The sequence below is a fragment of the Trachemys scripta genome, chromosome 4, assembly GCF_013100865.1.
Source record: "Trachemys scripta elegans isolate TJP31775 chromosome 4, CAS_Tse_1.0, whole genome shotgun sequence".
NCBI lineage: Eukaryota > Metazoa > Chordata > Testudines > Emydidae > Trachemys > Trachemys scripta.
The window spans coordinates 141,636,689-141,647,855 of record NC_048301.1 but is presented as its reverse complement, the minus strand read 5'-3'; the positions used below and the strand labels follow the sequence as shown (position 1 = coordinate 141,647,855).

General features: G+C 48.0%; 1 protein-coding gene and 1 long non-coding RNA gene across 2 annotated transcripts; both read left to right on the top strand.

The window, feature by feature from the left end:
• The first annotated feature begins 5,847 nt into the window (after positions 1–5,847).
• Positions 5,848–10,389, top strand: LOC117876326. The gene is made up of 2 exons (XR_004645464.1): positions 5,848–6,118; positions 9,740–10,389. It is a non-coding gene; the product is annotated as an uncharacterized LOC117876326 (long non-coding RNA).
• Positions 7,707–8,942, top strand: LOC117876276. The gene has a single exon (XM_034768265.1). It carries the CDS (start codon positions 7,722–7,724, stop codon positions 8,850–8,852), a length of 1,131 nt encoding a protein of 376 aa, XP_034624156.1. The 5' UTR covers positions 7,707–7,721; the 3' UTR covers positions 8,853–8,942.
• Positions 10,390–11,167: the final 778 nt, after the last annotated feature.

Below are 11,167 nucleotides of genomic sequence, written 5' to 3'. Positions count from 1 at the left end.
CACTTTCTTTGAAAGAAGAGGGGGAGAGAAAACAATCCCCAAACACAGCTTGTTCCAGTTGACTCCTGTCGGTTAACCACGACCAACTTGATATCCACTTTTGTGGTCACAAGAGAAAACCAACGACTAAACAGAAACTACGCTTTGCATACTGGTATGTACGCACACTTCTTGACAGAGATGATCTCCATGAACTCAGGTCAGCAATGATTGGTAGAGAACTTGCACATTATAACATGGATGTCACAGCCTTAAGTGAAACACACATCTCTGGTATCAGCCAGTTTACAGAGGTTGGAGGAGGTTATTCATATTATTGCGTGGGCCATCCTGAGGGGCGTCCAAGACCACCAGGAGTTGGCTTTGCCATCAGGACGTTACTAGTTCCCCAGCTTGAATCTCAGCCACACACCATCAGTACTCACCTCATGACTGCAAAGCTTAGACTGACTGGAGCATGGACAGTGCCTGGTACTTGTTAGCGCATACGCACCCACATTGCCTGCTGCAGACAATGAAAAGGAGACTTTCTACGAGAGCCTGAATTCAGTGATCTCGTCATTACCTTTTAATTCCAAGCTAAATATACTCGGCGATTCTAATGCTAGAGTTGGTCAAGATGCCACCATATGGCACAAGGTGCTTGGACATCATGGCATTGGAAGCGAGAACTCAAATGGTTCCCTCCTTCTTCAAACTTGTGCGCACCATGAGCTTGCTATTGCAGCATGTTCTTCCAACAAGCAAATAAATGCAAAGCGACTTGGATGCACTCTTGGTCTAAGCATTGGCCTATGATTTCATTTAATTACAAAACAAAGAGACATCTCTGATGTTAAGCTGACTCTGCAATGTGTGTCACTGGCTCCCAGTCTGACCATTGTATAGTACACAATGTCGTCTCCTTGAGCCTCTTCCCACCAAAACATCATCATTCTGCTGTGTGCCAGAAGGAGCTGGATGTAGGTAAACTTGAAATGCCCAAGACACGAGCATTGTTTCAACTCAGTCTTGATGCCTCCTTAGCCATCAACAATGAAGGCCCAGAGCAGTGAGTCACTATTGAGGAGGACTGGATCAACATCAACGAAACAACCTATAAAACTGCTGTCGAAGTACTGGGTTTCCGAACACGCAAACACAAGGACTGGTTTGACGACAAGGACAAAGATGCCTGTTCTCTTCTTGACGAGATGCATGTGACGTACCTGGCTTGGATTAACGATAAAGAGAAAGCCTCCAGGAAATCAGCATACATTTGAGCTAAGCAGAAGGCACAAATCAAATTACAGGAAATGAAGGAGGACTGGTGGAAATATAAAGCAAACTTCAAGATGCAGCTGACAGATAGGATTTTAAAGCATTCTATGATGAGCTGTAGGCAGTCTCTGGGCCGTCCGATGCTGGCTCTACACCAATGCGCTCTGCTGAGGACAGCACTCTGATTACAGATAGTACTGAAATCCTTGACTGCTGGGCCCAAAACATTTTCACAATGTATTAAACCAGACACCAACTTTTGACAGCAGCATTCTTGAAGAGATTCCTCGGTGGGCTAATGATTCACAGCTGGTTACACCCCCAACTCTCGACGAGGTACAAAAAACTGCCAAGCAGATGAAATCTGGAAAGGCGCCTGGCGGTGATGCGACCCCATCAGAGATTTACAAAGCTGGTGGTGGCCAATCGATGCGCCATCTCACCCATTTATTCATCATCATTTGGGAGAAAAAGCAAGTTCCACAGGACTTCAAAGATGCCCTGATTGTAGATATATACAAAAGAAAAGGTGACCGTGCATGCTGTGACGACCACCGAGGCATCTCACTGCTGTCTCTAGCTGGTAAGATCCTGGCCCGCATCCTCTACAATTGGCTCTCATTACATGGGTTCACAAATGACATCATTCCTTAAAGTCAGTGCAGATTTCGTGCTGGTTGGGGCACTGCTGATATGATATTCACTGCCAGGCAGAGCCAAGAAAAATGTAGAGCAACATCAGAATCTCTATATGATTTTCATCGACCTGACCAAGGTGTTCGACATGGTCAACAGACACTGGCTTTGGAAGGTACTTGGGCGAATGGGCTGCCCTGAAAAATTCATCAATATAGTTCGGTCTTTTCATGATGGTATATTGGGTCATTTCCTTGACAATGGAGAGACATTGGTATCTTTTGAAGTATCAAATAGTACAAAGCAAGGATGTGTCCTTGCTCCTCTCCTGTTCAGCATCTAGTTTTCGATGATGCTGTTCATTGCTTTCAGGGATTACAAATTGGGCATACCCATTCAGTTCCAAACTGATGGCAACGTCTTCAACCTCCGAAGACTTCAGGCTCACACCAAAGTGTTCACTACAACCATCTGTGACCTCCTCTTTGCTAATGACTGTGCTTTGTTGACTCATTCAGTCGAGGATGCACAGAAACTTTTTGGAAAAACAACAAGGAGTCCTTGTGACACCTTAGAGACTAACACATTTATTTCTGCATAAGCTTTTGTGGGCTATAACCCACTTCATCAGATGCATGGAGTGAAAAATACAGTAGGCAGGTATAAATATACAGCACATGAAAAGATGGGAGTTGCCTTACCAAGTGTGTGTAGGGGTCAGTACTAATGAGGCTAATTCAATCAGGGTGGATGTGGCCCATTCCCAACAGTTGACAACAAGGGTCTGCTGATACAGACTAACATGGTTACCCCCCAGAAACTTTTTGATCGTTTTGCTACCTTTGCTCACTGTTTTGAACTCACTGTGACCCTCAAGAAGACAGAGCTTATAGAATCATGGAATATTAGGATTGGAAGAGACCTCAGGAGGTCATCTAGTCCAACCCCCTGCTCAAAGCAGGACCAACACCAACCAAATCATCCCAGCCAGGGCTTTGTCAAGCCTTACAAACCTCTCAGGATGGAGATTCCACCATTTCTCTCGGTAATCCATTCCAGTGCTTCACCACCCTCCTAGTGAAATAGTGTTTCCTAATATCCAACCTAGACCTCCCCCACTGCAACTTGAGACCATTACTCCTTGTTCTGTCATCTGCCACCACTGAGAATAGCCGAGTTCTTTGGAACCCCCCTTCAGGTAGTTGAAGGCTGCTATCAAATCCCTCCACACTCTTCTCTTCTGCAGACTAAATAAGCCCAGTTCCCTCGGCCTCGCCTCATAAATCATGTGTTCCAGCCCCCTAATCATTTTCATTGCCCCTATGCTGGACTCTCACTAATTTTTCCACATTCTTTCTGTAGTGGGGGGACCAAAACTGGACGCAGTACTCTAGGTGTGGCCTCACCAGTGCCAAATAGAGGGGAATAATCACTTCCCTCGATCCTACTAATGCAACCCAATATGCCGTTGGCCTTCTTGGTAACAAGAGCACACTGCTGACTCATATCCAGCTTCTTGTCCACTGTAATTCCCAGGTCCTTTTCCGCAGAATTATATCTCAGTCTGTTTGGAAAGAGCCCAGCACCCCAGTGATCACTGCTGCGGATACTGTGCTTAAGGCTGTTGACAAGTTCTGCTACCTTGGAACTGTACTCTCCTCCGGTATAAACACTGATGACGTTGTAACTGCTCGACTAGCCAAAGCCAGCGCTGCTTTTGGAAGATTGACCAAACGCCTATGGAATGACCCTGGGGTTAAACTTCCTACGAAGGTAGCAGTTTGTCAGGCAGCTGGAGAGTCACCAGTTGTCCTGACTGTCCTGTTGTATGGATCGGAGTCATGGACCATAGATCGCCGCCACATTTCGAAACTCGATCAGTTCCATATGTGCTGCCTCAGGAAGATCGCCCATGTGAACTGGTGGGACAGAATTCCAAACACGGAGGCCCTTAAGCTGTGTGGTATCATGGGTACGGAAGCAATGCTTATGAACAAACAGTTTTGCTGGATTGGTCATGTTATGAAGATGGATGACACGTGGATACCAAAGATGGTCTTCTACTGCCAGCTTGAAGAGAGTGGAAAACACTCCATTGGGGATCAGTATAAGCGCTATAAAGATGTGTTAAAGGCCAACGTGAAGTCATGCAGCATATCTCCCAATGATCTGGAAATGATATCTCGGGACAGATGGTTCTGATGGCAAACTATTACACAGGCTCTCAAACACTTTGAGGGTCAATGTATCCAGACATGACAAGAAAAGTGTAGGGTTCGAAAAAAGTGCCCGGCACCCGCAGGTGGCGGATTTTTATGTGACATCTGCGATCGGATTTGCCAATCAAGGATTGGCCTAGTCGCTCACCAACGGTGTCATAGAAGGTGGCTCAGTCCATATATAAACAGCCTCCGTCCCCCGCTACAGAGACAGCTGAGGCCCCTTCACTCTGTGGTGCAGAGGAAAGCAGACACGAGAGTTGGTCCGTTCAGAAAAAAGGGGGAACTAGAGATGCTTCTAATATCTGCAATTCTTGTCTGCGGGGCCAACCTGTGGCTGTGTCTGGGGAGGGGAAGTGCAGCGCGGCTGTGCCGGGCCTGGGGCTCCTCCAGCTCTGGTTTGGTTGCCCCTTGTCTGTCTATTCCCTCTCTATTCTCTCTCTATTCCCACACAGGTTTCCTCTCTGTTGGCAAGCAGATCCCCGGGGGCGATCGCTGTGTGTATATGAGAAGGCTGATGAGGACAATGTGGTCCCCTTGGCTGAGGGAATGCACCCCACAGCAAGCCGCGGGCAGGGGAGATCTGAGGAGCTGTGGGGGAAGCGCTGTGTGTTAATACCAATGGGTGCAGATCTAAGTTTAGAACAACCTGAGGTTTTAAAAATAGACTGACAGACACTGTGAATTGCACCAGCGATTTATAGCTAGGCATTGAATGGTCAGCTCCAGTCTTGTCACAGCGACAGGAGCTCAAACTTTGTATAGTTTGACTTGTGCAGCAGGCAGGCTGCCCCAGGGCTGGGGCCAGAGAGGACTTCCCCATCTCCCCCTGCCGGCACTCCAAGTTGTCCACTCCGAGTTGCCCACCAGGGCAAGTGGGCTGCCATGGTCCTCCCCTCCGCAGACACAGCAGTCACCTGCCACCGGCCCTCCTCCCTTACTGCCAGGCTGCAACCGCAGTGGCCAGCAGCTGGTGAGAACAATTGTAACGTAAAAGTGGGGATAGGGACATGCTGAATTGGAGTATCTGAGGGTGGAACCTTGGAAGTGCTGCTAGACCCAGCCTGCTGAGTCCAGGGACGTATAAGGGGTCAGCTTGGGAGTGCTGATCAACGTGGTCCTCTCAGATGTTAATGTGTGTGTGTGCTCATCTGATTCTAGGGCAGGAAGAACCCAGCCCTGGGGAACCGAGGTCCTGCAGGATAGCTCCATTGGGAGGGAACTGGCAGAAGGGAGAAGTAGAGCTCTGTAGGAGAACACAAGTGACACAAGCAGTACATTGATAGAATTACCAAACCCCTGCCTTAGAAGAGTAACCCTAATAAATGATCAGAGGGGTAGCCATGTTAGTCTGAATCTGTAAAAAGCAACAGAGGGTCCAGTGGCACCTTTAAGACTAACAGAAGTATTGGAGCATAAGCTTTCGTGGGTGAATGCCCACTTCATCAGATGCAAGTCATGGAAATTTCCAGAGGCAGGTATAAATCAGTCTGGAGATAACGAGGTTAGTTCAATCAGGGAGGGTGAGGTGCTCTGCTAGCAGTTGAGGTGTGAACACCAAGGGTGGAGAAACTGCTTCTGTAGTTGGATAGCCATTCACAGTCTTTGTTTAATCCTGAGCTGATGGTGTCAAATTTGGTGTTCAGACTCCAAAGAGAAACTACTGAGCTCCAGTTCATTTGCAAATTTGACACCATCAGATCAGGATTAAACAAAGACTGTGAATGGCAGGCAACAGTTTTGGCGTCCCTGGGTGGGCTCGAGGATGAAATTTAGCCTTGCCCGGATCCCTCCTGGTGGCCGACGGATTACGACGACGCCCGACGCCCAGAGCTCACCGGTGACTTCATCGGGGGCCTCGGCAGAGATGTGATTTGCTCGACCCCGGAGGGCACAACGGTGCAACGCACACAGACAGTGGAGAAACAGCTGCGGGCGACGGTGGGGAACCGGTCCCGTTGATAGGGCGACGGTGACGGTGCAGAACCGGACCCTTGGATAAGGTAGGAACAGTCCAGTGGGGACTTATCTGTTGTGACCTGGGGACGCCCAGTGTCTGCCTGTTGTGACCTGGGGATGCCCAGAGTCTCCCTTGGTATGGGGCAGGGACAGAGTACAGCCGGCAGGGTACAGTGTACACCCTTAGAATGCATTCTGGTGAACTGGAAAGTGTTTGGATCTGATCAGTTGATTAAAAGTAAATTGAAAAGGTTCTGTACAGTTGATTGGCCTCAGTACCAGCTAGAGTGCCAAGAAAGGTGGCCACCGGAAGGATCACTTAATTACAACACGATCCTTCAATTGCTCTTGTTCTGTCAGAGAACACGTAAATGGAATGAACATCTCTATGCGTATACGTTTATGGTGTTAAGAAATAGGACTGATATTTTGCTCAAGTGCCATTTGACTCCGACAGGCTCGGTAGTAATGGCTGCTAAACCCCAGAACCCTCCCACTGTTGTAATGCCAGAATCGGTGTCCCCTTCGGCTCCTCCACCCCCACAGGCTTCAGAGAGTACCCCCCTCCCCGTGGGATTGTATCCGTTGATTACGGAGAGTGTGGTAGCCCGTCCAGGAACTCAGGAACGGCCAGTTCAGATAGTGTCTGTATATTCGCATGTACCTTTTAACCCTGTACGTCTGGCTGCTTTTAAGGCAGAGGCAGGAGAATTTTCAACGAATCCAAGCAAGTTCATTTCTATCTTTGAAGGGTGTCTAGCTAGCCATAAGCCTGACTGGGATGATTGTAATATACTTATGAGAACCCTGTTGTCTGAAGTGGAGCGGAATCAGGTTATAGCTAAGGCTAGGGATGAAGACAGGGAAGGCATTTAAGGTTTAAAGGGAAAGCTATTGGATACCAGAGGTTGTACAGAGTGGAATCCTCAGAAGTGAGTGTGCTCGTCCTGGTTTGTTGCTTCAAAGCTCTGTACAGAAGTTATGTTACGGGAAAGATGTATGATGGCAATGAGTATGTGTTATGAGTTGGAGAAGAGGTGTATGAGTGAAGAGTGGAAGGTTCCTTTGGAAGTTAGAAGAAGCCGAGAAAGGGAGAAGGAAAAAGCACAGAATGAGTTAACTGAGAGGAAAATACAGCTGGCAGGCTATCCAAGGACAGTGTTCACAGCCAAGACTTGGCTGACAACCAAGAGAAAGGGGGGCCTGAATGTGACCAAGCAACTGTGAGATCTGCAAAATACTGCAAGGCATAATGAAGACAAACGAAGGGTTAAAAGGCAGCTTTGTTGGACAGTATTGGCCCAGGGATTTAAAATTCCCCCACTCTGTTTGGACAGGCTTTGGCCAGAGACTTGGAGGAGTGGGATAATTCAGACAGAGCCCTCCTGCTGCAATATGTAGATGATTTGTTAATTGCTGCTGTGGGTCTAAGCCCTTGTCTCAGAGCTACTGTGAGTCTCCTAAACTTTATTGGACTGCGAGGATACAGGGTATCTCAAAGCAAAGCCCAAATTTGCTCTTTCAGAGGTTCAATATCTGGGATTTCACATCAGACAGGGAGAGAGACAGCTCTCAAACGAAAGGAAGGAGGCTATCTGCCAAGTTCCCATCCCCAGCAACCATAAACGGCTTAGGGCATTTCTGGGCATGGCAGGTTTTTGCAGAATATGGATTCTAGAGTTTGGACTGTGGGCTAAACCTCTGTATGAATATGTTAAGGGAGCGGATCATGACCCCTTTCACTGGTCCCCAGAAGCGGACAGGGCATTTAAAATCTTGAAAAGGAAGCTAATGGAAGCTCCAGCCCTGGGTTTGCCCGATATATCTAAGCCGTTCCAACTGTATGTGCATGAACGAAAAGGGGTAGCTTTGGGAATGCTTACCCAGCTATTAGGTGCCTGGAAACGTCCTGTGGCATACTTTTCTAAACAACTGGATCAAGTATCAAAGGGATGGCCAGCCTGTTTGAGGGCGGTCGCAGCTACTGCTCTAGTGCTTGGGGAAGCTGAAAAACTGACATTGGGAGGAACTGTGCAAGTGTATGTTCCCCATATGGTCCGAGCCTTGCTGGACACTAAGGGTGGTCTTTGGCTCACACAGGCTCGGGTTGCTCGGTACCAGGCGAAGCTGTTAGAGAATCCTGAAGTCACCCTGCAGACCTGTCCCTCCCTTAATCCAGCTACACTGCTACCAGAGACAGAAAAGCAGGAACATGACTGTTTAGAAATCATAGATGTTCAGTACTCTAGCCGCCCCGATCTAAAAGATCAGCCACTCCCAAATGCTGACTTGGAATGGTATACGGATGGAAGTAGTACTGTTGTGGATGGGCGAAGGAGGGCGGGTTATGCTATTGTGTCTCTTCATGATACTGTGGAAGCTGAGAGTTTACCGGCAGGAACATCTGCCCAGCTTGCTGAACTAGTGGCCCTGACTCGTGCACTCGAGCTGGCAAAAGACAAACAGGTTAATATCTTTACTGACTCAAAGTATGCTTTTGGGGTATTGCATGCTCACGCTGGTTTGTGGAAGCAAAGGGGAATGCTAACAGCCCAAGGTTCTCCGGTCAAGTATGGGTCTCAAATTCTCCGGCTTTTAGAAGCAGTACAACTCCCCTCAGCAGTAGCAGTAGTGCATTGCAAAGCCCATCAAAGGGAAGATCAAGATGTATCCAAGGGCAATGCCAGAGCAGACAGGGAAGCTAAGCGAGCTGCTACCCTGAAATCACCAACAGAGGAGAATGCCCAAATGCATGCCCTCATCCCATCAGTGGGTTAGCTTGCAGCCCCTCAGTACTCCCAAGAGGACAGAAACCTGGCTGACAGTCTTGGTCTCCAGGAAAAGGAGGGATGGCTTTATTCCACAGAGAGAAAAATCCTCCTGCCCAAGGGCTTGATTCGACCAGTGTTGCAGAAACTGCATCAAACCACACACGCAGGCAGAGAGGCTCTTACCCAGCTCATGAATAAATATTTTCTAACCTCTGGACTTAAACCCTTAGCATCACAGGTACAAGCTGAATGTTTAATCTGCCAAAAGAATAACCCTCGACCAGGAGTAGCAGTGCCACCAGCTACCCTGGAACCTACCCTAGGCCCAGGATTGGTGTGGCAAATAGACTTTACTGAGTTTCCCAGAACCCAAGGGTACAGGTACCTTCTCGTCTTAGTGGATCAATTCAGTGGATGGCCTGAGGCCTTCCCATGTCGCAACAACACTGCCAAAACAGTGGCTCTTAAGTTTGTCAAGGAAATCATTCCTCGCTTCGGCCTTCCTCAGTGGATGGAATCTGATAATGGAACACACTGCACATCTCAAATTGTTCAAAAGATATCAAGTGCTCTGCAAATCCCCTGGAAGCTCCACACACCCTTGCGACCACAAGCCAGTGGAGTAGTGGAACGCACAAATCAGACACTCAAGCGACACCTCTCAAAGGTCTGTCAGGTGGCCTCTCTTAAGTGGCCTGATGCTTTGCCCCTTGTGTTACTTCGCATTCGTGCTCTCCCTAAGGGTGGGATAGGGCTTAGTCCCTTAGGGATTATGTTTGGAAGGGCATGGCCTATGAATGGTACCCCAGTTCTGGCAGGGGAGTGGGAAGTGGGGTGTGGTTTCTTGTCTCAGTACATGTGCTCTCTGTCTGCTGTTCTTTCTTCTCTTCACAGGTATACCAAAGATTCACAGCCTCTTCTGCTGGATACTCCGGTCCACTCCCTGCAGCCTGGTGACTTCGTTCTCGTGCGGACCTGGAAGGACGAGCCTCTTCAAGAGAAGTGGAAGGGACCCTACATCGTCCTGCTTGTCACCCATACAGCGGCAAAGGTCGAAGGACACAAGAACTGGATTCATCACTCTCGACTGAAAGCAGTGCCCGCTCCTAAACAGTGGACTGTCCAGCCTGCGGAGAAGACTGCTAACGACGATTTGGGACTTAAGCTGTTATTCAAAAGACAGTAAGGGTCACTGGGAATGCGTTGTGATCTCTCTGAACAGTCACAGCGCATTCCCCGCGAGAACCCTGAGCATTGGTTTTATTTTCTCACAGAAGGCCGACCTGGCCTATGTATTTGGTCTTGTTATTTTTTTGACTTGTTTAGCGTCAACAATTCTTCTTATCTTCTGGGCATTTGGGTTGTTGTAATTGTGTGTGCCCTTATTGGAGAAGAGTGTTGTACCTATGTCCCAGAGTTTTCACAGGACATTAACAAGCACATCTTGTCAGCTGAACGGGCCTTTAACCAGTGGAAGGCCCAGGAAAGAGAACCCACTATTTTGGATTCCCTTTGGGGTTGGATACCTGGTTTAGGAGAACTAGGGGGTATAGGGGGAAGCATTGTTCACATCTTGCTCACAGTTGTGGTGATATGTTTTGTTCTTGTTCTTTTGCTCATTTGCTGTAAAGTGCTCATACGTAAGATTTGTACCTCCCATACCCCAGAAGTTCCCTTATACCCCTTCATTGATCATCCTGATTGCATGGAGCTTAATCGCATTTTGTCTTTAGAGTATGAGAAAACTCTGACAAAGGTTTGTTGAGTGTTCTCAAAGGAGGGATTGTTGGGGTCCACTAGGCATAGGTACCAGGTAACTCGGGAGAGTGGAAGGCCACAAGTGCTGATGAAGCTCTTTTGCTCTGGGCCTATCTGAACCCCCAAACTCCATCTTGGGAACTCTCACCTACTTCTATGCTAACTGCTTACATGCTCTGAAGTAGGTTGAAGCAGAAATGTAATGTCAGCTTTTTAGCAGATGGCTGCAGTTTCACTCACACTAGCAGAAATAATAGAGATAAGAAGCGGGGTAGTTAGTTTGCAGGCGTCTAACTCAAGGTCGCAAAGATTGAGAAAGTTTTCTCACAAGCTTATGTAGAGCTTATTGTAACAGTTGTCTGGAAGGGAGGGGTAAGGGGGAACAGCCAGACAAAGAGATGTATGTAAACAGTTTGGAGTATAAAAGGTAAAAGTTGTTTGTATTTGTTGCACTGGATTTGAGACATGCTGGTCTCCTAGTGCCATTTCAGAGCTCTGAAATAAACTTGGCTTGCTTTCTCCCCTCGGTGTCTTTATTGGTGCCAAGCACACCGGGCGGCGGAC

Bases quoted from the DNA above. Each gene is read 5' to 3' on its own strand.
- LOC117876276 (XM_034768265.1), top strand. From the start codon at position 7,722: ATGGCAGGTTTTTGCAGAATATGGATTCTAGAGTTTGGACTGTGGGCT.